Below are 27877 nucleotides of genomic sequence, written 5' to 3' on the forward strand. Positions count from 1 at the left end.
TGAATCCAAGCTTTTGATATCAGCTATACCAGAAAGGAAAGGATCTACATTGACTTGGTGTGTATGGTCTTGCAGGAAGGGAGTGAACCAAGCCAACAACTTTCCACTGATGGCAGCTGATGCGGATAGTCTTTCAATTAGGGTGCAGTGCCCCTTTGATGTTTGAAGTCTGAATGAAAGTCACTTAAGAGGTAATTATAGTCCAAGCGGGAAGATAGTTGGCAGGTGAATGCAATTTCGATAACCTCTGCAGTACGAGGGAGGCATGAGATGGGTTTGAAATTTGCACGGACATCAGAATAAGCAGAAGGTTTCTATAATACAGGTGCTGTGCTTGAGGACCTTGGAGAAGGCAGCACAGCAAGGTATTGCTTAGGTGGGTGATGCTAAGGATGAATACACAGAGGCGCAGGCTGATGATTTTTTTCACTTACAATGTCCCAAGAGGCATCATGTCTACTGGCATTATACCTTGCACAGGAAGGCAATACTGTTTCAATACACAAGAAATCCCTGTCCCTTGCTCAGTCTGTCTGTACCAATTATTTATGATGCTCGCAGATGATTGCAGATAATATGCTCACCTGTCCAGCTCTTTTTTCAGCTTTGGGGTGTCCATATCTGAATACGAGGGAAGTGGGGTGATAGGAACCTCCGGTACGAGGAGCCTCTTGGGAATGGCAGACCCTATGAAAAACAAAGAAAGTTAGGTTTCAACACAGCTATGAGTGTCAAATTTCCTTTGACTATGTCCTCATAAAAGGTCAACAAATGAATGTGCCACCTAAAGCATGTTCCATATTGAAACCAAATTTTGCACTGGTGAGTGAAAGTGGGTGACCGCCCACTGTGGGAGCAAAGGGATGACTACTAATTGAGGAACAATGCAAACAGCCAACATCTCTGTAGTTTTGACAGATTTCTCAACAACACAAATATCATAACTGTACTGTTAAGTGAGCATCAAGTGCTTTGAAACTGGTTCTGGTACAGATAGCAATCATTTTCATAGACGTTTATTTCTCGACAAGTGGCCTATAAGTTAAGCTAAATGTTGCCATCTCAATTGCACTTCTGTATCCTCTAACAAAGGTATATACAAAAAACATTCAAGACTAGCTGGCCTAAACACATCTTACCTACATGTTCACAACACTGTATTGTAGTCATGTAAGTGTACACACTAGCACACCTAACCTGGTAGTTTGACCTTGAACAGCAAAGTGTGGAGAATCTCTATATATGGAGGGCACAGATCAAATTTTATATTTATTAATGATTATTTCATATTTGATTGATAAAAAAAAATAGACAGCACTTTTGGAAACAATAAGATCAGGCCAAAAGCCTCAACTCACCTCATAATCGTTTTACCTACTGGTGGTAATTCCAAACCCATATGTATGCAAAGGTCAAAAGTCGAAGAATGCAATTAAAGCTAAGGTAAATTTATTTAGTCCATGTTCTTCTAGTTCTTCACCTACAGCCTCAGTTTTTTAAAACATATATGCAGCACACCACAAACTTAGTTGATGCAAAGTGGCTAGCATTACTTAAATAAAATGTTTTCTTGCAAATTATAGGACTTGACAGAAACTGGAATAAATAACATGGCAAGACTGGATGAAACAATATTTTGACTTCTTTCCTGAAACCTAACAGAGTGGGTTTAGTTTTAATATCCTCTGGCAGGGAGTTCCATATTGGTGGCCAAATACTGCAAATGTGTGGCCCTCTTCCAAAGGCGTTTTGTTCTTGTAATCTTCAGAATCTTCTGGCTGCCAGACCTTAACCATCATGTCAATCAGTGACAAAGGAGTCTCTCCTAGAGATAAACTGGAGCAATTCCTAAATAGCACTTGAAGCTATACATGCCAGCTTAAAAGTAATGATTTGGGCTACAAGTATACAAGTATCTAATAGAGAATGTCAAAACCAGACATGATGGTGTCAGACCTGCCTAACCTTACAACTAATCAGGCAGTCGTCTATTTGACAAATTGTAACTGTCCAATCTGTCCACCCAATATAGCATTGGCAGAGTTCAGCGCTGGGTCTTAAATGAGAGAGAGTTTAATGAATCACTGTCCCTAAATTTGTCTCAAATTATAGACTACACATCACCCAGGTTTATTGCTATTTTTGTGAAGATGGTGGGGAGTCCATATTTTTGATCCAAGAGGCTACATCTTTTCATCCTCATTTCCCAGTAAATGAAGTTATCCTCAGGGCCGCCAACATACAGAAAAATCTAGATATTATCAGCATGAGTGATATTGCAGCACCTTTTATTTGATGACTGAGAACAGATCTTTGATGACTATTTTGAAAAGAACAGGAAATTGTTCTGCAAAGTATCCAGAAAATGTGCCTCTTTCTCTAATGAAGGAATAAAAAGACTGATCAATCCACTGTGGGCAAGGCACCCTGCTGGTGAGTCAATATTTCCGTTAATCACAAAACAGCAATGTGTTTTATTTATCCTGTTCTCTGCCACCACTCTGAGAATGCCTGGTTTTAGCAGGATCCCCGTGTTAACCAGGCAATACCAGCCCTGGTCAGAAAACTCTCCACTCCTATCCCACCCAATCTAGTGGGAAGAAGAAAAGCCATTGATTCCAGTCCATCAAGACTATTATTACTTTAAGAGTTGAGTGGAAATGGCAAGTACTGAAAGGGGGCCTCATCTGCCTGCACATCAGCCAGTTGCTGATTTATGTCTTGGTCATCTACCAAAGATGCTGAGCATGGATTGAGACATAGCATTCACAGTGAAAGTGGGGGCACTGAATTAGACACCATGGAGTCCACAATAACTGGGGAAGGAGTAGCCTGATGATTCTGCTAACGGAGGATTGAAAAAAGCCTCCTCTATAGCCTCTCATACTTATTGCTTTCTTAAAAGTTCCAAACAGAGGTGAGGTGGAACCTGCCACTGAGACTGCAGTGACCTGACCGCCTCACAATGGAGCCAATGTTCTTCAACAAGGGTTACCAGGGGGCTGAGCCATAGCCTTAATGTTCAGAGACACTGTGGGGCATACCAGCCTGGTCCAAAGAGATCAGAAAGTGGAAAATGTTCTGGCATAGCACCGCATGTACGGTGGTGCCTTAACTTCAGCCAGGAGCATTGAGCAATCTGCACCATCATCTGGGCCAGGGTTCTCTAATAAACTCATTGATGAGAGTCCCCTATCGAAAACATGTGGTTTCAAATGCAAGCCAAGATAAAGGTTTAGGTCTAAGGAGGAACCAAATAAGTCACCCAATAGCCACAAGCTATTTCTATGAGAGGAGAGAAAGTTATTTGATGCCAAGTGCTAAGGGATGAGCCATTTCATCAACCCATTTATCGTTCACACTTATCTTTACTAACAGTGCATACTTAGTTTATGACTATGTAGAACTCGATCCAAGGAGAAGTAGGGGGCTGCAGACTCTCCTACTCTCTTTTATAGCTTCTTAGTGATAAAATACTTGCTCATCATAGGTCTTGCCACTTTCTAAACACAACCGTAAAATAAACCTAGTTGATGACATCACTTACCTGGGGTAGGGCAAGTCTTTGATCTTCCACAACTCATGGAATTTGAGTACTATATGGAAATTGTTTGAGTGCCATTGCCAAGCATTACTGCAAGAACCATTATCACTCAAATGAGGCCTTCGGATGTCACAGTAGTGGTTCTATAAATGTTACTTCAGGATAAACCGCAGAAAATACCAGAAGGTTTGGATCTACATGTACTTCAGAGCCTATTACACTAATGGGCCAGAAAATCTGATAGACCCCAGTGGATATAGGCCTTAGCAGCAAATCAGGGAGCGCTACTGTGAGGCTCTAAGTTCTCCTTAGGATTGCAGGTGGTACCATTAGAAGATCTACTAACAACTGGACCCAAACTCCAAGAGATCTGTTCTGATTAGAAGGTCAACGTCTTAGGAAAAGAACAGGTCATCTAGTTGGAGAGCATGCAAAAGCGAGGATCCAGTCGATAGAGGCCTCTCCTGCCCTTCCAGACTCCTATCTTCAGACTTCCCAGAGAACTCACCATACAACTAATTCAAACATTGAAAGTCTAGCTTAGAAGCTGGTTGTAAGACAGTGAAGGAAGCAAGTTGCAGAGAGTGCCATTAGGGCAGAAATGCTCAGGCCAGTGAAGATAGGGACACTGTGTGACAACTTTAGAAAACAGAGACTGACAAATACTCTGCCTCTGTGGTGCAAGAAAGGAATAATGAGAGGGCATAGTGAGAGCAAAATAATAGACATTTTGTTTCCTCTAGATTACATTTCCCAAAGAGGAGTGGGGCATGAATTGTCAACCAGCTCTTGTTCTCCAGCCCAACACCAGCCATATCCTGTTCCATGCAGAGCACAACAATGTAAGAAGCAACCCAGAGCGCCTGATTTGACTAAGAGCTTGTTTTGATCCTCCACATCTATAGAGTGGCGAGTTGGTTAGCCACAGTGCCCTTCTGGTAGGTACAGTATAATTCCAAACTCAATAATGTGAACGCCTTTTCATTCTAATGAGCTTTTCAAATGCCATAGATCCTGCTCCTATCTAGTCAGCATACAATGATTGCAGTTTTGAAACTGACTGGGGCATTTCCAAGCTTATATGAGTTTTGTGAAATAATGAGTAGTTTGTGATTCTTTTTTGTGTTTAATTGCAATAGTGTTGATATAACGTGTGTGGCCTTGCCCCTAATGAGCGTTAAACTATTACTCATGCTTGTTGGTAATTGGTTCCCATCAGATGACTGTAGTTTGGAAGTGAATGGGATGTTTTTGTCATTCAAACTGGCATTTTCTTTTTTGTTCTTCTGTTTATTGGCTATTCTGAGTTTCATATTGGTTTTTGTAACATGAAAAATGTAGAGTGCTCAGAGGTGTTTAAAAAACGTATTTTGTGCTCCCTGTGAAACATTTTGTACTGAGGTATAATTAGCATTTATGCTTCCGCAGGAGATCTATGTCTATTTTGTTTGTGTGTTTGGCTTAAAAGGTTAAAGTCTAACAGAGTGATGCTTTCAATCGTGAATGTGCTGTAACATCGCAAGTCATTTATTTTTTTACTTTCGGTTTTCTAGCTTTTATGAGTATTTTTGAGTTTATATTAGTTTGTCTTTGTATAATACATCCGTGCATGTTACCATTGATAGAAGAATAGTGGAAGCTCCATTATGTAAAATATGGCGGGAATCCTAATGAATACATTCTATTTTCCTGTTTGAACTACATACTTCAAGTGATTAATCCAAGAAAACAGGTAGGTAATGTAGAATTTCTCACAGCAGATATGAATGTTTTTCAGGTATTAATTTAGTATAGATAATGAAACTCTGTGTTTTTATTTGTAATTATTTTCAGCCTTTGTTTAGTTATATCCTAATTGAACTTGAGTGTAACAGCCTGCCATACCATACTCATAAGACAGTACGATATTGCTATATATTATTGCCATATCATCAATAACTATTATGTAAGAAAGCTGTTTGTTGGTTTTGTGGTGTGTTACATTTTGCTAACAAATACCTGTCAAATTGTCTATTGACATACTCTCCTAATAGGAAAATTTGAAAGATTTTAAATTTTTAGTTCATTCATTACAGACCTGAAGAAGCGGCTTTTGGTTGCAAAACACGTGTTGGCTGTGTTCTAATGGAATTTCTTAAGATCTAATTCAAGAATTTGTCTATGGCAATGTATTTAAAGAAAAGGTATTCAATATATTTTGTGTGGACAATATTGGGACATTGCTTTTCTTCTGTATTTATAATTTCCATGATACTGTTCCTAATGAATATTTGTATTGCAGTCTATGTTTTTACACATTTTGGAATATTGTTTTTGCTTATATAAAAGGTGATATATGATAATGTCACATGTAAAAATTGTCAATAAATATAACTGTGAGATTTCATGTGTTCTCCAGTATATATTTTTTTCTTTTATGCTCCCCATTGGAAAACAATGCTTCAATTTTGAAACATATATGTCGTTGAGGTTAATGCCTAGCAGTGGGTTTGGGCCAGAGTGGTACTCTGTACATCCTTTATCCATTCAAGTTGCAAATTGTGATAATTTCAAACGCCTCTGCAAAATCCAAAGGGAGGCATTTATTGCACATAACTGAGCAACTTCTAACTGTGTCAATACAAAGAATATCACCCATAAACTCTCCCATTTTAACAAGAGACGACCATGCCGGGGTACGGCATTGGATAATGTGTTGATATTATGATCCTGAATACGCAGCGATTGTTTGTAATGTTTGAACTTCATAAATAAAGCTTTAAAAAAAAAAACAAAAAAAAAACTCTCCCATTTTAAAACTGCCCTGAATTATTTTTAAGTATGACTTCCTGTCTCTTTTTAATAGTAATTGTTTTGCAGATTCCAAATATGATGATGAGAAAGGTGGATGGAGAAGGGCAGCATCAGACAGCATAGGTCAAGGAAAACAGGCTGAGGAGAACTTTCCAGCCAAATCTAGTGCTGCTTTGGAAGGAGGTATAGAGAGTACAGTATCAGTAGAATGCCACTAATACCACTTTAGTGCTGGTGGAGTTTTACTTGGCACAGCATAGGGGGTACATAGAAAGCATAACAGCGAGCAATACCTGACACTGCATCGATTTTATTATCATTACTTCCAAAAGTCACTAAATGCTTCACAAATTCAGGTCTCTGATTTAGTTCAGATAAATATGCAAAGATTGTTCAAGGACCTAATCTGAAGAAGCATAAGGACGTGGAGGACAATGTCTTTTTTCAGATGGATCTCTGACAACACTTAACAGTGCAAGGCTTTCAATCGCAACACTTTTGCGCTTGTCATAAAGTTTAGCTACAGAGAAAGCAGTTTTCCACAAAAGAAGGTCAATGTTTACTGGTACAAGGGGTATGTGCATTGACCAAACTAAAACCAGCTTCTGACAAGACAACTAATGGGCACAAACGTATTAGCCTGCCCATTCTGATGCTGTCCATCACTTCATAATGATGGACTAGCACGAAGATGCTGTGCTGCAAAGCCCTCTCTCAAAGGACCACTGGTAGAAGTCATTCTTGCATGACACAAGTCTCCCTTTGTTTCCAAACAAAGAACAGAGCAGTTGTTTGTGTGGAACAACACTGCACTGGCTCTCAGCACTGGTAGGAAGCTTTTCAGCACTACGAAGAAAGACAGCCACAGGATCCAGCTTGCTTACAAGCAGAGCTAAATCGGACATCCTATAAGGCACTACTGGGAGAGTTCCATGGAATAATGGATCCACCCATACCGAGAGAACTCAGTAGTGACTGCAAGCTATATATTGTTAGACGGTGGGGCATCCAACTACAAGTTTGTAAGCTTGAACCAATCGTCTGCAGGTCAGAACTAGGAATACAGGCCTGGATTTGAATCCTGCACTGCTTCTTGTACCAAAGCTCTCCATGTTCTGAAACAGGACAGCAGTCTTTCGCTTTGTCTCTTTTACCTGCCATCTGGTTTCTATAAAGGGTAAATGTGTTTTGCCCTGTTGTAGCCACAAGTGTGTGTGTTCAAGGATAACTAGAACTGATTACCGAGTTAGCAGTGTTAAATATGGGTAAGTAGCTGGATATTTCCAAATATCCTATTTAGTGGCATACTTGGATAAGTAATGCTCCGATTTTACATTGAAACTACTTTGCATGGTGATATGTTACAACATTCCTATGCTTCTTGAAAATGGCATCCTTCCCTTTTAAAACCTCTGCTAGACATTAATAGGGTAACAGTTCAAAAACATCAATATCTATATAAAACAGCTTCTACTATCAGACACCAAGACCGAAACATAATTTACAATCAATAAAATAATTTCCTCTAAAACTAAAAAATAATATTTAAAGGAGCTACCCAAGGGAACTGTGCTCAAGAGGAGAAAAAACAATTCTCCACCAATTAAATGTTCTCTGTGACTTGGACTGAATAAGAGACATTTTCAGTGAAAAATATTTTGGATCATGATCTTTAAATGAGATTGCCATTACAGTAGAGAAGAAAACAACATTTTAATTCCATGTATTCGATCTTTCTTGTTACGATTTGGATGCTAGATTGCTTACCAGGGGTCTGCTGCTTTGAGATGCTTTCAGGGGGTGTCATGTTTGACAGCTTCTGTGAAAGAGGGGAAAAGACTGGCAAATGATCTTCATCTTCATTCCAATCCTCCCATACTTTGGAGTTCAAAAAGCTCTGCTTGCTGGTTTGCGACGCTCCTGCCATTTGAGGGGAAATGTCACCGTCTTGTAGGCCAGAATTACTTTGGCAGATACTTCTACCAACATGTCTAATATCAGTTGGATTTATGGGTTTTGTTTGACTTTTCAAGTGACAGCTTTCTGTGTCATTCATTTTGCCCACAAGACATGTGATATTTGCATAACCCAGCTCCTCTGGATTGTCCTTCTTAGGTGGTGTCAAGTATTCCACATTCCAGCACTCATCAACTGGAATTGGAAGGTCAAAGTCTGGCTGCATACTCCCACTTGAAGAAAGGTGAATTGCTACAGGACTATCTTGGCTCAGTTCCACCTCAGAGATACTGCTCTCCGTGGGTTGTTTCAGCAAGGACTGCGCAACTGGAATAATTTGTGTAGGTGAACATGAGCTGTCAGGTTGGATGTGGTCCATTGAGCTAAAATCAAAGCAGTGAGAAGGTAGGGAAACTGGGGAAACGGTCAGTGACTTTGTTGGAGATCCCTTCACAATGTTGTCAGGCAAAGTTACTTTGTTGCTCGACTCCTCCACAGACCTTTTTGGCGATGCAGGAGCTTTAAATGAAGAATGTGAGGAATTCTTCTCAAAGGTCTCTGCTGACGGAGAGGTTTCAAATGTCCAGACTGATGTAGCTTCAGGGATGTTCGTTGACAACTTATTTGCAAGTGTATTGCTGTGCTCATTCACAGTTGTAGATTCAAAATATGAACTAAATCCCTGATTCGATTTTGAAATATTTTGGAAACTTCTAGTCTGGGTCTGCATTGAGCAATTCCTACTTCTGCTCAAGAGCGGCGTGGCTGGAATCAACCATGAGGTTTCCATGCTACTAAATGTCTCCTCATGGCTTTGGTCATCCTCACAGCTGAGATGCAGCTTGAGTTTACTGCTTGAGCTCCCATTCTGAGAGTTGTCTATGCCACAGTTTGACTCTCTCCTAGAGCCATCTAACACATTGTCACTCTCAAAATCAAACACTGAAGGATCTTTAAGCTTCAATGATTGGCAATTTTTCACTTCACTAATGACAGATGCTGACTGTGAAGCTTCTTTCTTTACAATACAGGGAGAATTTTCAGATTTTGTTGTGGCCTGTTCCAACTCGGTTTCTTCATCAGAATCCAGTAAGATAATAACGTCTTCCTTCTTTGCGGATGAGGTCGGCTTTTGGAGCTCTACACTGGATGATCCAATGAGACTATTGGGTCTTTGTTTGCCTGAGTCGCTAGATGGAGACTTTGCAAGGGATGCCTTTTCTTGTTTCATCCTATTTGTATAATTATGTGCAATACCTTGCACAACCCTCTTCAGCTGAGACACCGCTTCAGCAGAGAAGAGGCTGCCATCTCTTTTATTTTTAATTGATTCAAGGGAAGAAAAAAGTGACCGACGACTCTGTGGGGACACACTTAATGAGGATGTTTTGCTTCTTTCTGATTCAGGAGATGGAGACAGCAAACAAGGGCTGAAAGGGGATGACTGAAACATTTGAGTTTTGTCTTTGAACACTCCAGGAGAGCGAATGGGTGATGACTGTTGTGGCGAGCCCTTAGATGGTGTTTTTGTACCACCTAATTCATGTTTCACAATTAAGAAAGACTGGCTTTGTGGGGATTCTTCAGAGTGTAGAGGTGTGATTTTGCCTCCTAGTTCTGGAGATTTAAAAGGTGAACTTTGGCTTTGTGGCGTTACTTTTATTGTTGGCATTCTGTTTGAGTTGAGAGATTCTGGTGACAGACCGATGGTAGGAAGGACAGATATACTTCGGCCGGCAACAGGACTTTGGCAATGACTATTCTCAGATGGCAAAGATTCCTGAAAGTGATTACAAAGGTCGGTGGAACTGGAAATAGTGCCACATTTTTCAGCAACTTGTAACCCCTTGACAGTTTTACTGTTGTCTACCTGGGAAGGTTCCACATATACACCCCAGGTATCTGAAAACATGCGCTCATAACTGTCATCTAGGTCAACACAACTTTGCTGACTTGAGGATGAGTCTTTTAAAGGGTCTTTGCTACTGTCTTTTAGTATGCCCTGACATGGCACGGGGGAATTGGGCACATCTCTTTCATGCTCCACATCCTTCACGGGGGAATTGTGCACATCTCTTGCATGCTCCACATCCTTCTCTGGAGAAGATGATTTTTCGGATTTGGCAATGTGAGGTTCTGCAACTTCGATGCACTTGAGTGGACTGCACTGAGCAGATTGCTCACTTTTCATGTTAACAATCCTGTGCTTGGTCATACCCTGGGTTCTTATTTCTTTATCAGGTGAAGGCTGCTGAGCACGAAGCAAATGTTCAAGGCCCACTGCCTCCTGTGATTCTTCCCGCTCTGTTCCTGTTGTAGAATCTATACTCTTGACTGCACAACCCATCTCAGACTGGAAGTTTTCATTGTTTTCCATTTCACTCTCCAAACCACCTTCAGTGTCTTCTTCAGAAGGGTCCAGGACAGCCTTCCGCTGAGTAGCAGCAAACTCGTAGATTTCTTCCAGCTCCTCCTCATCGACCCCGTTCTCCTGCAAACTCCCGTCTTCTTCCAGAACTCCTCCTTCTACCTCTGCTAGCACTTCTTCCTCATCTTCATCCACCCACATTGACTTCAAGAGCTCCTGGAAGTTATCAGCTCGGTTGTCGCCCTCATTTTCTTCCTCCGGGTCAGAAAATACGTCTTCATCAGACTCCATCTCTTTAGTCTCAGGGTTCCCAAGGAGGTTATTTTCACAGATAGAGAGAAGCTCATTGACACAAAACCTGTAAGAAAAAAGAAGAATTTTACAAAGCATAGACACACTCAGTTATCTTCAATAACATTATTGAAGGGCCTGTACTTTCAGTTGTGATTTTTTTGTCACACAAGGTTGTCAATATCTTGTGAAATTGGCATCCGGATGAAAAAAATCATCATACTCACATTTTCAGTTTCTATGATCAACCAGAACATAATCAAATATAAAACACAGTAATTCACCCATGCCTTGTTCATATTTTTCATCCCTTTATGTAAAGAAAAGAATTAGCTCTTCATGGGACTTTGCAATGCATTTAAATATAGATGGCTGTGAGGCCTGTACAAGCTAAACGGTATGTTTGAAAAAATATAAACTTACATTTTTCTGCTTTTAAAACTGCACAGGAAACCCAAGGCCCAGCTTGATTAAAGGTTACCTACCTATAACTACAGTTCTGCAGCATTGATATATTTCATTGATTCAAATGATTGAGGTATACCCCAAACGTCAGGCTGAGAACACTTGGTTAAATTATAAATTGATAGAAAAAAGGAAATCAGTAAGACTGACCAGTTTATGTCTTATCTAAATATAAACAGAGATGATTAGCTGTCAAAACAGAAACAGCTCAATGGATAACCTACTGTATCTCTTACTACCATCTTGAAGAAGGCAGGCCTTTGAAGCATAGAGTTGGGACTCATTTAACAAAAGTCATGGTGACCAACAGCTGCTCTTTTTACTTAAGTACCATTGCAAGATATCTACAGAGCTGCAATGTCTTCAACCCACATCTTACCCAGACAATGCTGCCTAAATCGTAGTCAGCAACTAAAACTGCAGTGGGTCAGGCGGTGTTTTATACCCCTTTTGTTACGGTAAGTTTAATTTCTGCCTTTACATACGTTTCTATATGTATTGTTTTGGTAATATGTATTCAAGCATGTGAATCTAGTAAAGATCCAATGCTGCAGAAGAAAACATTACTTACCTATAACGCCAGTTCTGCAGCATGGGTATCTTTTATAGATTAACATGTGCCCACCCTACTCTCCGTTCATGAGGCTTTCAATTATGAAATACACACTATGAAAATCTGTCAGAATGAGCCACTGAGGATGTTTGGAGCCTTGAGCCCCTCCACCTAGTTTGTTGGACTTCAAGGCATATAATGAGGTGGATAGCCTATTTAATATCTGTTAAGGTTTTTCCATTCGTTTTCAATGAAAATTGCTGTAGTGAAACACGGCTATGAAAATACTGACTAATAAGGGTTAACAGCTTACCAGCCTGACACCATAGTATGATCCAAACATGTGAATTTGTGAAACCTCTAATGCTCCAGAAACAATAGAGATGGATATGAAAAAAAATCCAGAGTTGGTTGCTTTCATCAAGTTATAAAATGACCAGAGATTATACTTGAGCAAGAGGGGGGCATTAACGTTTATTATTCATCAAAAAGTGTTCTCTATCGTTTTCTATCTAAGGACACTGATCGACAAAGGGGTAGGACTGACTTCATTAGGATAAATGATACAAGGTTGTAGATGCTATTTTAGTACCATCTTACAAAGCAAATCATACAGTGGAAAGCCCAATGGAACTTCTAAAATAAAATATTGATCATCATCTCAAGAATATTTGATGATTAGTCATCTGAAGGACCCAGAGCATAAAGTATATTTTCTGAAATCAAAGACTGTTTATGGACATGGTTATAAAACTAACCATATGCTTAGCTTATAGTTGCTGCAAGTGCTACATAATGTATATATGTAGGTGTTATTTACATATTGCAAATCTAGTGGACCACTGCACAGGGTCAAAGACATGGATATAGTCAACAAGTGATTGCAGAGGTGGCTTGTTTCTCGGAACAGAAGTGTACTTTTACTGCATTGTGATGTACCATTCTTTAAACAGGTGGGTCATCGTCTCTTTAAAGTAGGGTTGGGAAAATGCCCTTAGGAATACAGAAAGGTTTTTCTAGATCTTGGCTGCATAGAAGGAACAGTTCTGCCACTTTTGTTATTCTTTTTAATTATTTTTTTTACCTCCACTCTATTGGGTCCAGGCTGTGGTCTGTCGGGAGCAACAATGGATGGTGCTTTGTAAGAATGCTGATAATGCCAAGTTAAGATTTTCAATGCTAGTGAATAGGAAAAACTAAAGTGCATAGAGCATACAAGTAATTTGTGAATCAAAACTGTAATGACTTGATTTTCAACGGACTACATGGACAGCGTTCACCATTCAGGTGCAGGTTAAAAATCAAAAAATATAACATCAAGCATCAAATGATGAAGCTTTACGATTATTTTGCAATAGGTGCTTATTAAGAGAGTCTCTTGAACTAAAGATGTTCCAGTTTTTGAGATTATTTTATTAGTGGTCGCAAAGCAGCACTATGATCATATGATATGGCTTATATATGTTATTTATCGAGAGAATTCCAAAGTGGGTCTCTAACTGATAATCGTATTGGATTGCCTAAAAGAAGGTTACTCACTTCATAACTCGGCCTAACTAGGGTAGGAGCCTTGGATAACCAGTGTGCTTGTTTCCCCTTCACATTATTGTTTTGTTTCCAAGTGCTAGCAGAAAGTCAATCTTATCAAGAGTACCTTCTTTCCCCGACAAAAAAGCAATACCACAGATAAGTAACTTGTACAGCGTACAGCTACTATATATCACCGATTCCTTGTGGAGGAAGGCTCCCATACCAAATTCAGTGATAGGAAAGAGAGCTGAGGACAACAGGACATGCCAAATTCTGTGACAAGAGGAGAGCTAGGGCCAAGGCAGGAAACACTATAGTACGAGTAACCCAACATGACACTTGCTCCTTGCATCACAGTCAAGGTAGTTCTCAGTCAATGTGTGCAACAAAGACCAAGCTGTTGCCTAACAAATGTTTAAGACCGCCCCAGACTGAAAAGCAAAGATACGGCTGTCCAGTTTCAGTTCAGTGGACAATGATGTCTTCTGGGAGGTCTTCGTGAACCAATGTAAAGCACATTGGAATGCACAGAAGACCCATCTGACAATAGTCTGTTTTCACACTACTCTGCCTTTACAAGCCACTATGAATCTCAGAAATGGCTGGCAAGCAATTTGTTTGATCACAAATGTTCTTTAAAAAATAAAAATCAGTGTCCTATAAAAATGGACTTCAACGTGCAACAAGTGATGTGGAGGAGAAATGTTAGGCAATGCGTTCTCAAGAGGAATGAAACTCAGAAAAGAAAGCTGGCCTCTCAATACAATCTTATGCAGTAAACAAATGGTTAAGCCTAGTTATGCTGAATGGGCGCTCAAGCTCTTCAAGTAGATGATGTAGCATGAACAAAACCAATCTCCAGCATCAGTAAACACATTATGCAAGCATGCACAAGATAAATAAAAGTCTCAAACAGAGGAACGGGCACTTCATGAAAGCACAATCCAAGGACATCCATGGAAAAGTGCTGTTCATACCCTTAAACACACAAAGAACAATAGAACGCTGGAGAAATGGTAACTGCCATGGGGTACGGATAAAGGCAAAAATATTCACAAATAACTTTTCACTGTCCCCTGCATTAAGCCATTGTGAGACAAAAAAAAGAGGGAAATAGAGGACTGTGGGATCATATCTAGCCAAAGGCTATGGTTCAAAGCAGCTTTCGGTTGTATCATTAAGAAAACATACGGGCTACTACATGCAAGAACTACCTACACACATTCTACGGGCAAAGTGTCAGTCTCTTATGTTATCCTCGCCCCTTCAACGCATGACAGCTGAGTGCCATAGGTTTGGTTGCCACACCAAGCTCTCATGCTGTGACTGAAACTTCTACCTGAGGAGGAACTACTATGGAAGACATATAACATCGACCTTGAGTAAGCTGCAACAAGCAATAGAGGGTATACTTTCAGTTTGCAGTTGAGCCAAATATATCAACTCACAGTATGCCCTACAGGGATCTATATCATAACTTCATAACAAAATTCCAATTCAGGACTGACCTATGCCATCTGCCTAGCGCATCTGCACTCAAATTTGTACCAGCTAAATTGGTTGCTAACACATTATTCAGGACCCAGAGCTATAGCTCTCAAGCCTACTTGCAAATTCTGTTAGGACCTGCCCCGATGTCCTTGGACCAGAGGTAGAAAAGCAATTAATGCTAAGCAGACAGACTGCAATTCAAGAAGACTTGTGTAGTAATTTCCTTTCCAGCTCCACAAGCTGTTATTGATCCAGGAGTGGCCTCATAAAAACAAACAAGAGATGCAATTGTCTTTACAGGAGTTTCTGCTCAAAGGGGTTCTCCCAGCAGGCGGTTCCAGTGCTCCCTTTCAGGTACAAATGCCAGAAAGCTAGCTTGAGACAATTACTGGATTGAACTTCTGTAACACTGGTTCTGCTAAGATCAGTCACTTCTCCACTGGACTTATAAGAAGTCTTACTAAGGGCACTGGTGCTGCCGGCCCATGCTGAGCCCGCCAAAATCACAATTCCCAACTGTGAGACGTTGGGACCTGCCAGTGCAGCCCATCAACTGCCGGCCCAACCGGAACAAACGCATCGCGGCTGAAGAGACGGAGCTACCCCCTGGACGGCCCGGCGCAGCGCAGCAATTGCCGCCACGAAAGAGGTGAGGCTGTCGGTTGCGGGCCGAGGTCGTCGACACCCTTCTGAGCCCGCTACGGCTCACAAAACATTCCTGGACGGTGGCGTGCTGCGGGCCACCGCCGTCCCCTCGAGGTTCCCTGGGGCGGCAAAATGGCGGCCGCAGTCATGAAAGCCCAGGACCTTCTGTCCTAAGAGGGACGACTGACGCAGTTGCGGGTGAGCAGAAGGCCTCATAGGGCTGGTGGACCATTGCGTGGGGGCTCCCAGCGGTCTTCGACCCCACAAGAAGAGAAGAAACCCCCACCCCCTGGACTGATCTTACACGCGCGGGGCAGGGGGAACCCACCGCCATCATCTAAGCGGCAATGGTACCATCGCCTGACACTTGAGGGAGAGCAGCGCTGCCTTGCCTTGAATCGGGTCCGGTGGCCGGATCGGGCCTAGGCCGTGCCTGGACGAGCGGCGCAGCCGGAGGCCTCACCTCCTGCCCACAAGACGCGCCTAAATGAGGCCAAGCACCCACTATGCCCTTCAGAGAACTTTTGCTGCTCCTGCCTTCCACCTCCCCTCATCATTGCTCTGATTTAGGGGGGCCGCCTCACTCTGCCTTATCGACCCCTCCTCTCTGGCTGCTAATGATGTGCTGGGGGTGACTCCCCTCCCGCCCTCCTCACCGCTCGACTCGCTGTGGGGGAACACCCTCGACTGCCTGCACTGAGTCAAAGAAAGCCGAGTACACGCTTGGGCAGCGGACCCGCACTGGATGGTGATTGGAGAGCGTACCAGGCCTACACAGTCAGTTAATACATCTGCGAGGAGCAGAACAGGGTAATTTTGCCTGATACCACAATACAGGAGAGGCGCTCAAAAGACAGACAACTGGCGTGAACAGGACTGCGCGCCCATTCCGGCGGTTGGCGTCCCGCCACCACGCGGAGAATCCATATGAGGAAGGCCCTCTCCACCTTTCCACAGCCCCAATCACAGATCAAACGCCTGGTGCCACACTTCCAGCCTTCTGCGCCAACTGTTCACCCCCCGGCAACACAGTAGGAGTCACACAACAGAGCCACAACAGGAGGCAACTGCATAAACACTGAGGCACGCATCTCACCCGTGACTCTCCTCTCCTCTCCCCTCCATCTGGACTGGTACAGCTGGGGTGAAGCCACTCATGCCAGGTGCTGGGCACCCTTGGTCGATAGAACAGACCTGCCCCCTCCAACTGCTGTAAGCGGGTTGCTGGGAAGGGCCGCCGGATCACCTTCGACTGTGCCTAAATCGCGAGGTAGCAAAGATCTGAACACACTAGGTCCACCGGGGACCAACTGGGGACGTGTGCGCAAACGAGAGAACACCGAGACCCACAGCAGAAGATACCGGGCACTACCAAAAGGACACAAACGTGCAACGACCGGACGTCTGGACGCGTCCTCACAGCCAAGTGCCGGATGCCATCGGCGCAGCAACTGGTGATGAGCCGCCTACGCACCACCACCCAGCACCTTAATGCACGCAGTAGCAGTGCAGACCAGTCAACGGCACAAGGAGAAACGGACACTGAAATGCCACACGCAACATTAGCCACCAAACTAGACTCAGTACTGGCCGCAGTGGAAAAGATGGGATCCTCACTGGACCAGACTCGCACCTCACTTGAAGCCAAAATTGATAAAGTCACATCAGACTTTACCTTGCTGCGTGCCGACCACCAGAAACTCGGCGACAGAGTGAGTTCGCAGGAACTGTTGATTGCGGAATTGAAGCCAATCACTCAAAGTGATGCGGCCGCCTTACAGGACCTTATAGACCGCTTACATGACCTGGAAGACAAAGTGGAAGAGGCGGAACCGCAACAACATCCGTGTGGTGGGGCTGCCGGAGGGCAAAGAGAGACGACGCCCAGAAGAATTCACCGAACGCTGGATCAAAGAGCTTCTCCCGGTTGGTGCACTATCTTCCCACTTTGTAATCGAAAGAGCTCACCGAGTCCCCACACAAAAACCACCGCCAGGCCCACGCCCCTTACTATTCAAAGTCCTCAACTACAGGGACAGAGACTCAATCCTCAGGGAGACCCGCAAGCTGGCAGATATAACAGTGGACAATAGCAACATCATGTTATTCCAAGACTTCACAACACAGGTGCAACGCCGCAGAAGTGCGTTCACTGCAGTGAAGAAACAACTACGTGAACTGGGCCTCAACTACTCATTACTATTTCCGGCCAAACTGCAGGTGGTTACGAACGGAGCGACGCGCTTCTTTGACTCACTCTCTGATACCTGGGACTGGTTAGAGGAATCGGGCCTACTGTCTGGGCCACGCCACCTGGGGCAGAAGACCCAAGGGCATCTGGTAGGAGGCGACGTCGACGCGGCGGGTCGAACAGACCCCGGATGGGAGCCATGGCAACCTCCACCTCCCTTAACCTGGAACAGAGACAGGCTGAAAGACAAGAGGCAATCCACATGGCCGCGTCGTTGGGACCAACAGCATCCAACCCTGATCGCCTCCACAGTCCATCGAGATTCTCAGACACTGGCGACTCCACGTCCTCCAGACTGGAAGAATCCGAAGAATGCTCAATGCCAGTAGTCACCCCGCAAACAGCAGACGTAATAATATGACTCTATATGAACTCCCGCAACCCGAACACGCCAACTGCAAGTATTTGCAGCGCCAGCACTGTATTACACTATGCTTGATACCCTGGTCAACCACTCACTCCCTACAAATAGCAACAGCTGCCAAACACACCATACATATCGCAGCGAGTGGCTCCCACTGCAGCTCGAGTGACACACCACGCGCACCGCTCACACTACTCTTAGCGTCACGGAATGGCACGGGGGATACCAGATTACACCCTGACAAGGGGAAGCTCGACACACACCATATACGTGCCACCAGTACCCACACTAGACGTCACTTGACTACTGTGTTTTTGTCTCTTTTTAGCCCTTAGTTGGGCCCCATAGTTTGGACGAACACCACTTCGGTGCTCGCCCCCACAGTTATGCATGGTTTAGCATGTTTTAAATCTCCCCTGTTTTCAATGTTGCTGGGTTGGAATAAGCGCACACACTGTACACACCGCAATGCCCCGCCCCACCTGCTCAGCCTTACCTGTCAGAAAGCTATAATATGGTACAGGTCAACATAATCACATGGAATGTGCGCTGTATACACATACCAACACGCAGATACTCCATTTATGCCTACCTGTGGCACAGAGCTGTCGACATTGCGTTTCTCCAAGAGACGCACATGTCGCATGCAGAGCTCGGGCATCTGCGGAGTAGATGGAGGGGACACATACACGGCACAATCTACTCGGCCCATGCTCTAGTCTGGCTAAGAGCTGGAGTCCCATTTGTAAGTGAACAGACACTAGTTGATCCGGAGGGCAGATACGCATTCGTTAGCGGGAGGCTCAATGGCCAACCGATTCTCTTGGGTTCCATTTATGCCCTTAATGTCAATCAGTCCGCCTTTTTAGACAGTCTCACAGGGATATTTGCCAACTGGAACAGTGTCCCCTGGCTCATTGGAGGAGATTTTAATTCAGTGTTAGATGTAGATTTGGACAGATCATTTTGCCCTCTCACGAGGACCACCGCAGTGTCCAACGCGCGGGCCCTCACAGACTGGCTGACACACTGGGCACTAATAGACATATGGCGTGCTACCAATCCCGATACCCGGATCTACTCGTATTACTCGGCGGTGCACAAGTTGCACGTGTGCCAAGACAGGATTGTGGGGTCCCCTACACTGCTCCCGCTGATGCACCACACAGAATACCTAGGCCGCACGCACTCAGATCACAACCCCCAACTCTTGCAACTTAAGTGAGAACCTGGGCGCCCACCCACCCCCACCTGGAGATTACAAACTGCGGCACTTGAGGACCAGGCCTTTCGCTTGTTGTTGGGAACGGCTATCCTTGAATACTTTGAACTCAACGAGGGCACAACCGGGGACACGCTAGTGGAGTGGGAGGCCTTCAAGGTCACAGTGCGGAGGCACTGTCTGGGCACGACCTGGAACATACGCAAGATCCTACAACACGATCTAACTAAAATAGAAACACAACTCCTATGGTACGAGGCGCATGGCGAGGAAGGGGGCAGAGACCATCGTCGCTTAGAAATGCTACGCACACAACACGCCGAACTGCTGGAGCGTCTTCGCTGCCATAACAATGCAGAACACACAGGCTGCACTCACGCCACAGCCTGGTTCATCAGACAGGAACACACCCGCACGCCAATAAGCACCCTACGGGCTGACACTGGGCTACTAGTGCATACGCAAAAATGATATTCACACAGCTCTGACGAATCACTATAGGCAACTATACCAATCCCACAGTCGTCATGACCCACATGCCCTCTCATCGTTCCTCGATCGAATACAACTACCTGAGACGCTGCCAGAGCACACAGAGCTCCTAGATGCTGAGATATCCTTAGAGGAAATTAGGGAGGCAATCTCATCTCTGGCAATGGGCAAAACCCCGGGGCCTGAAGGCCTCCCAGTCGAATACTATAAGGCATATCAAATAACATTAGTACTGCACCTACATACTCTTTTCGGAGCCTCGGTAGACGTGGGGAGCCTCCCCCCCTCACTCTGCGAAGCACATCTCATCTCGCTGCCTAAACCCGACAGAGACCACACCGATATGGGCTCGTATAGACCCCTCGCTATCCATACTCCGATTATAAAATACTGGCTAAAATCCTGGCGGACAAACTTGCGCAAGCAGTCCCCTCTCTGGTGCACGCAGATCAAAACGGCTTTGTACCGTCCCGTAATACCTCACTTAATCTACGCCGCTTCTTTCAAGTGGTGACCTACTCCACATGCGAACGGCCACGAGCGGGCTGCCTTGTACTTGACCCTGAAAAGGCCTTCGATTACCTCAAATGGGACTACATCTTTGCGGCCCTTGAACAGTACCAGTTAGGCCCCACCTTTTTGCAACTGACCCAACAGCTTTATACGAACCACACGATGAGAGTGAGGGTGGGCCCCTATGTTTCCGAGGCCATCCCAGAGCGACGAGACACGAGGCAGGGCTGTCCGTTGTCCCCTCTCCTCTTCGCACTGGCGATGGAGCCACTTGCAGAGACTTTGAGATCCCAACTGCAGTCCATTCCACTAGGCATTCCACTAGGCGATGACATACACACAGTCTCGCTGTATGCTGACAACCTGTTGATATATTGCAGGGATGTCAACCGGATTCCAGAGAACTTGGCCCGTGTTCTGGGGGAGTTTACAACTATATCAGGTCTAGAAGTTAATGCTGCTAAAATCAAGCTGTATGCCTTTGGGGCAGGAGCCTCGGATCCAGGATTTGTACTCAACGAGGTGCGAGTGCAATAGAGCGCAGACAAGTTTCGTTATTTAGGTATACGAGATTATCGGCAACCACAGGACCTCTTCAACGGCAACTTAGGCAGGGCACTAACAGCCATTCGCTCTCAGATGAGATTCTGGAGCACGCTCCTCTGGCAGTCATGGGCAGAGTGGCACTAGTGAAAATGGTGGCCTTACCAAGGCTCCTGTACTACTTTGCCAATCTGCTTAATTACATACCAGCCTCCTTCTTTACCCAGCTGGAACGGACAACCAGAGATTTTATCTGGGGTCCCAACCGGCACAGGGTAGCGATCAAGAAGCTATATTTACCTTCAGACCAGCTTTGAGCACTACTATCTCGGGGCTCAACTCCAAAGGATCGCCAGATGGTTTGCAGACCGACAACCACCTGTCCTCCATGCACGCTGCTCCAGATCCTTACGGTCTTCCATCCTGGAGCACGCGCACGTCCTCTGGAACCCCTATTTTTGAACGTGACATATAGATGCTACCGACGGAGTCTCTACCTAACACGGCACGCCACCCTCCGCTCTCCCCTTGGAATGCACCCACAGGGGTCTGACAGTGTGAACAGCCGCCGACTTACACCACTGGCATGAGGCTGGGATGCAGACCCTAGGCGATATCTATCATGAGGGCTCACTTGTTCCTTATGCGACAATAGCAGCTAACGAAGAGCTTCCCGCAGGACAATTCCTCCTACACTGCTCACTGGTAGCCACCCTCACAGAGAAATGGGGAGACATAGGCACTGAACCACAAATGCACCTCACCATCCAATATCCACATATCATGGGACGGGGCAGACACCTGACATGTTGGTTCGCCGCTTCACTGCGCTAGCACGCAGCAATCAACCTAGATCCTCTAAGACACAAATGGGAACATGACTTGGGACGCCAATTTTCGGATAAAACCTAGGCACAGATACTGACCAGCCCAGTTCGTATCCCACGTAATATGCGATTCAGGCAAATACAATACTTTACTACACAACATGCATACTTAATGCCAGCTAACATTAACAGATACTTCCATCGAGCTGACTCTGCCTGCCCCCGATGTGCGGCTCTTGATGCAGACCTGGTGCACATGCTCTGGGGCTGCCCCAGCCTCAGAACCTACTGGAGATGAGTGGCAGATGCACTTCATGCCTGTACGGAGAGAGAGATACCCTTTGAGTGGCAAACATATCTGCTACACGTCTTCCGTAGGACACGCAACACTAAGGTCACCTCCCGGTTCCTAGATCTGGGCATAGTCACTGCCAAACGGCTAATCACACAAAGATGGAAAGCGCCAGATCCCCCGCAGGTGCAGGCTTGGAGGCGTTTCACTCTTGCATGGGCCAGAGCAGAGGGCATAGCGATCAAACGGAGGAACTAGTAGGCCTCAGGAAAGTACCTATAGTTGAATATTGGGAGGCAATCCTGGCAACGCTGCAACAATCCACAGACCTGCCAACCCAGTCCCTACAGGCGCCTGCCCTAAACAACCAACACCGCGCATGTGACCCACGTCCATAGACCACACCTTCGTAACTGACCATGCGCCAAAAGCTAAGCGACACTATTTCAATGCACTGGCGCATCATAACCTTATGGCACTGGCGTCGCTAATGGGCGCCTTTGGAGGCATACATAGAGCTTTATACACACACAAACCTACGAGAGCATTCCAACCCTATCCCAAGTTCAATACCCTATATACACAGTTATCATCACATGAACAGCTTCACTAATCTACCTGCACCGACTTGACTCAGCATACTCTGCAAAATGAACAAATACTTCAGGTGTATTAGTTATGGAAAACACTGTAATATAAGCAGCCATGTGTTCAAAAACTATGATGAATATAACTGCTGAAATCTCAATTTTGTAATCAAATATATTGCTGTCCAGTGACGCACAATATCTACTGTCGCTGCATGCTGCAGCAACGATGAATCAACTGTTCATGTAAATGATTGTTTCAAAAGTAATAAAAAGAGATTAAAAAAAAAGAAGTCTTACTTAGGGTACTGCATAAATGGAATATTCTACTTACCAGTATGCATCTGTTCTTGGCATGTAGAGCTGCAGATCTACACACTTTTGCATAGATCGCCATCAGGTGATGTGCCCGGATGTTTGCAGTTTGTTTTTCCTCTTGGAAAGTCTTTGGAAGTCAAGAGGTCAGTGACTCCTCCTTTGGATCGTATTGTGCATGGGCTTCGGCTCCATCCTCAGATTGTTTTTCGCCAGCAGGGAAAGATGGAGCGTAGTAATAACAGTGAAGAAACCCATGTGTGTTGTATCTAAATAAGATAGACTGGAACAGATACAGGTAGCCGGGGAGGCGGGTGTAGATCTGCAGCTCTACATGCCAAGAACAGATGCATACTGGTAAGTAGCATATTCCGTTCGAGGCATATGAGCTGCAGATTACACACTTTTGCATAGACTATATAGCAGTTACCCACCTTAGCGGCGACCACCGGTATCTGTTGCAGTTGTTTGAAATAGTGTTGTTAGTACAGCCTAGCCCACACTAGCTTGTTGCTTGGTTTGCACATCTACAAAGTAGTGTTTAGTGAAAGTGTGCGGTGTTGACCATGTAGCTGCTTTGCAGATATCATCTAATGGGATGTTCCCTAGAAAAGCCATAGAAGCCCCTATCTTTCGTGTAGAATGGGCTTTAGGGGGAACGGATAGCGTTCGTTTTGCTTTGTGGTAGCAAATCTTTAAGCATTTTACAATCCACCTAGCTATCCCTGATTTTGAGATGGGGTTGCCCTTGTGTGGTGTAGAGAAAGAGACAAACAGCTGTTTGGTCTTTCTGAAAGGTTGTGTTCTTTGGATATAGTAAAGTAAGGCTCGTTTGACATCTAGCGTGTGTAGAGCCCTTTCTGCAACAGTTTGAGGTTGCGAGAAAAATACCGGTAATTCTACGGATTGGTTTAGGTGAAAAGGGGAAATGACTTTAGGTAGGAATTTTGGGTTGGTACGGAGAACAACCTTGTTCTGGTGCATTTGAAGAAAAGGTTCTTGTATGGTAAGTGCTTGTATCTCACTGACCCTTCTAAGGGAAGTGATGGCTACAAGAAAAGCTGTTTTCCATGTGAGAAATTGCAGTTCGCATTTATGCAAAGGTTCGAAGGGCGGCCCCATTAGCCTTGTGAGAACGATATTTAAGTTCCACACAGGTGAGGGTGGTACTCTGGGGGGAATTATTCTTTTTAGGCCTTCCATGAAGGCATTAATGGCAGGTACTCTGAAAAGTGATAGGTGCTGCCTGTTTTGTAGGTAAGCTGCAATTGCTGCGAGGTGTAGCCGAATGGAGGTATGTGCTAGATTACACTTTTGTAGGTGGAGTAAGTAGCATATGATGTGTTGTATAGACAAGTCTAGAGGATTGATTGTGTTGTTATGGCAATAAACAACAATTCTTTTCCACTTGGCAGCGTAGCAGGCTCTAGTGGTAGGGCGTCTAGCTTCTCTGATGACGTTCATACAGTCAGGGGGAAGGTTTAGGTATCCGAATTCTAGGATTTCAGGAGCCAGATCGCAAGGTTGAGCTGAGCTGGGTCCGGGTGCCTGATCTCTCCATGGTTCTGGGTTAGGAGGCATGGTGAGAGGTGCAGCTTTTGGTGTGGTACTACCGAGAGTTCCAGCAGCGTGGTGTACCATGGTTGTCTGGCCCATGTTGGAGCTACTAGGATCAGCGTGAGGGAATGCTGTTGTAGCTTTCGCACCACTAATGGAATTAGTGGGAGAGGTGGAAAAGCGTACGCAAATTTGCCTGACCAGTTCATCCATATCGCATTTCCTTTGGACAATGGGTGTGGGTATCTGGCGGCGAAGCTTGGGCATTTTTTGTTTTTAGTGGGTGGCGAATAGGTCTATTTGTGGATGCCCCCACATTTGAAAGAACGGGTGAAGAACCTGCGGGTGAAGTTCCCACTCGTGGATCTGCTGCGTCTGTCTGCTGAGCAGATCTGCAATGGTGTTCTGGACTCCTGGGACATGTTGGGCTAGGAGAAAGATTTTGTGTGGAATTGCCCATCTCCATATGGTCTGTGCTAGTTGAGAGAGCTGTGGAGAGTGTGTGCCGCCTTGTTTTTGAATGTAATACATGGCCGTCATGTTGTCTTTGCGAATGAGCACTGCCTTGCCTAAAATCTGTGCCTGAAAGGATTTTAGGGCTAGAGAGATTGCTAGTAACTCCAGATGGTTGATATGGAGTAACTTTTGTTGCGGCGTCCATGTGCCCTGCACTTTGAGGTGTAATAGATGAGCTCCCCAGCCGGAGAGCAATGCGTCTGTTGTTAGTATTATTTGAGGAACCGGGTCCAGGAACGGTCGACCTTTGGAAAGGTTTGTGGTGTTCTACCACTGCAGAGAGCGATGGGTGCGACCGTCTACCAACACCAGATCTGTCAGTTGCCCCTGGGCCTGGTTCCATTGGCGCGCTAAGCACTCTTGGAGTGGACGCATCTGGAGTCTTGCGTGGGGTACTATGAAAATGCAAGAGGCCATCATCCCTATCAGTTGCATAAATACTCTTGCTGGAAGGGAGTGTTGAAGTATGAATCTTTGTCGCAAAGACTGAATGCTTGCAATCCTGGCCGGATTGGGGTAGGCTATGGCTTTTGAGGTGTCTATGGTGGCACCGAGGTATTGTTTTATGTGGGATGGTGTTAGTTGGGACTTTTGGTGGTTCACCGTGAAGTCTAGTTGGTGAAGTAGTTGGATTGTAGTGGCGGTGTGGTGTACACATTGGTTGTAGGACGTGGCTTTTATCAGCCAGTCGTCCAAGTATGGGAAGACGTGTATGTGCTCTCTTCTGAGGTGTGCCGCCACTACTGCTAGGCACTTGGTAAATACCCTTGGTGCTGTTGTGACTCCGAATGGGAGTACTTTGAACTGGTAGTGTTGCCCGTCCACTACAAATTTGAGGTACTTTCTGTGAGCATGGTGTACTGGAATGTGGAAGTATGCGTCTTTCAAGTCCAGTGTGGTGAGGAAGTCGTTCTGGGAGAGGAGCGGGAGCACCTGCTGAAGCGTTACCATGTGAAAATGGTCTGAATGTATGTATGTGTTTAGGGGCCGGAGATCTAGAATAGGTCGTAGAGTCTCGTCCCTTTTTGGTATTAGAAAATATAGGGAGTAGACCCCTACATTTTGCTGATTGACGGGAACTTGTTCTATTGCATGTTTTTGTAGGAGGGAGATTACCTCCTGTTTTAGTAATGTGGAATGTTCTTGTGACATTGGGCGTTGCCTGGGTGGAATGTTTGGGGGGTAGATGTTAATTCCAGGCAGTATCCTGACCGAATAATTTGGGTCACCCATTTGTCTGAGGTGATGGTCTCCCAGACATGAAAGAAATTTTGTAGTCTGCCCCCGACCGGAGTGGGATGGTCTGGAGGGAGCGGAGGGAAGTCATTGGGTAGGTGATGTGGCAGAGCGGGCGGTATTTGTTTTGCCTCTGCCTTTATTATTATTTCCCCTATAGCCGCCTCTTTGATAACCCCTTGTGAAGGTGGACTGAGTGGGGGATTTGTAGGAAGTGGACGCGCTATCTGAGGAGTAGCCTCTAGATGTACTCCGAAAGGAAGAGCGGCGAAAGGAGCGCCTAGGAGGGTGTGACTGCAGGGCTCCCATGGACTTCGTCGTATCAGTGTCCTTCTTCATTTTTCCGAGAGCCTTGTTAGACCTGGCACCTTGGCGTGAGTCTCCCTTCCACTTTTTTGTCGCTGTGCCTCATGTGTTTTGCTGATGTTAGCTGCTCAGAGCACTGTGCCACTGCCAACCAGTGCCACAGTGCAAGTGCTCCCTGTTTAAAGTGTATATGTTGGTTGGATTCCATGATTGGCTTATTTGGTTTACTGTCAGACCCCTGTAAAGTGCACCTGGAGTGCCAGGGCTTGTAAATACAAATGCTGCTGGTGGGCTTGCAGCACTGGTTGTGCCACCCACAGAAGCGGCCTGGTAAAATGTATCTAAGGTCTGCCATTGCAGAGCCTGCATGCAGTCTGGTACTGTCATGCTGACTGGGTAAGTGCACACACTTGCCAGTCCCTAAACCTTCCCTTAACTTCATATTAGTCATCCATATGGTAGGCCCATGGGCAGGGTGCATTGTAAGCATAAGGTAGGACAAGCCCTGATGTGTGTGGCCTGTCCTAATAGTGAATTACAGCCATTTTCGTTTTTCACTATTGTAAGGCTACCTGTTCTCCATAGGCCAGTATGGGCTGTTAGAATTGTTACATCCTATGATCCTAACATACCCAGGGAACATGGTAGAAATTCGAGTTTAGTATGCCTGAACTCAGAATAATAAAATACATCTTTTAGTAAAGTTTATTTTAATATTCTGTGTTTGCAAATACCACTTTTAGAAAGTTGGTATTTGCTTGCTTGACCATTTCAGCCCGCCTCTGCTATGATGTGTATCTGCCTGTCTGGTTGTGTGAGTGACAGGGCTGGGGAAACCCAGAGGGGCAGGGCTAGGCAGCCTGGTGGTGAATAGGAAGATTGGCAGTCAGATGGGTGGGAGGAGTACACCTGGGCTCTGAATAGGGTTGTGCTCTGCTACCACAATGCTGGCTCCACCTCCTGCGGAGCGGCTGATGTCTCTGCCCTGCACCATGAATAGAAAGGCAGAGTCATGTCAACAGAGTGCTCAAGAACTGGTTTAGACTGGGCAAAGTCCCCTCAACCCCAGAGGAACAAAGGAATTAGGGGTATAAGTATTGGGACCCTGCTCCCAAGAAATTAGATCCTGCTGAAACAAGAAGAACCTCTGCCCGAAGAGAAGGAACTGGGAAAGCTGTAGGAGGAGTAACTGTCCCTGACCTGGGGGATTGGCCTGCAGT

The 27877-nt window shown here is 45.1% G+C and overlaps 1 protein-coding gene across 2 annotated transcripts in view; it reads right to left on the reverse strand.

The window, feature by feature from the left end:
* Positions 1–27877, reverse strand: part of SLX4 (SLX4 structure-specific endonuclease subunit) — a 432160-nt gene that overhangs the window by 68870 nt on the left and 335413 nt on the right. For both annotated transcript variants that reach the window (XR_014969527.1, XM_085628449.1), the window contains exons 12-13: positions 8105–11019; positions 585–687 (exon numbers count right to left, since the gene is read on the reverse strand). Coding sequence is in view for 1 of the 2 variants with exons in the window: in XM_085628449.1 (XP_085484575.1) it covers positions 585–687; positions 8105–11019 (3018 nt within the window). In the remaining variant the exon portion in view is untranslated. The remainder of the gene's footprint in view (positions 1–584; positions 688–8104; positions 11020–27877) is intronic.

Source organism: Triturus cristatus, chromosome 10 (assembly GCF_964204655.1).
Source record: "Triturus cristatus chromosome 10, aTriCri1.1, whole genome shotgun sequence".
In the NCBI taxonomy this organism is placed as follows: domain Eukaryota; kingdom Metazoa; phylum Chordata; class Amphibia; order Caudata; family Salamandridae; genus Triturus; species Triturus cristatus.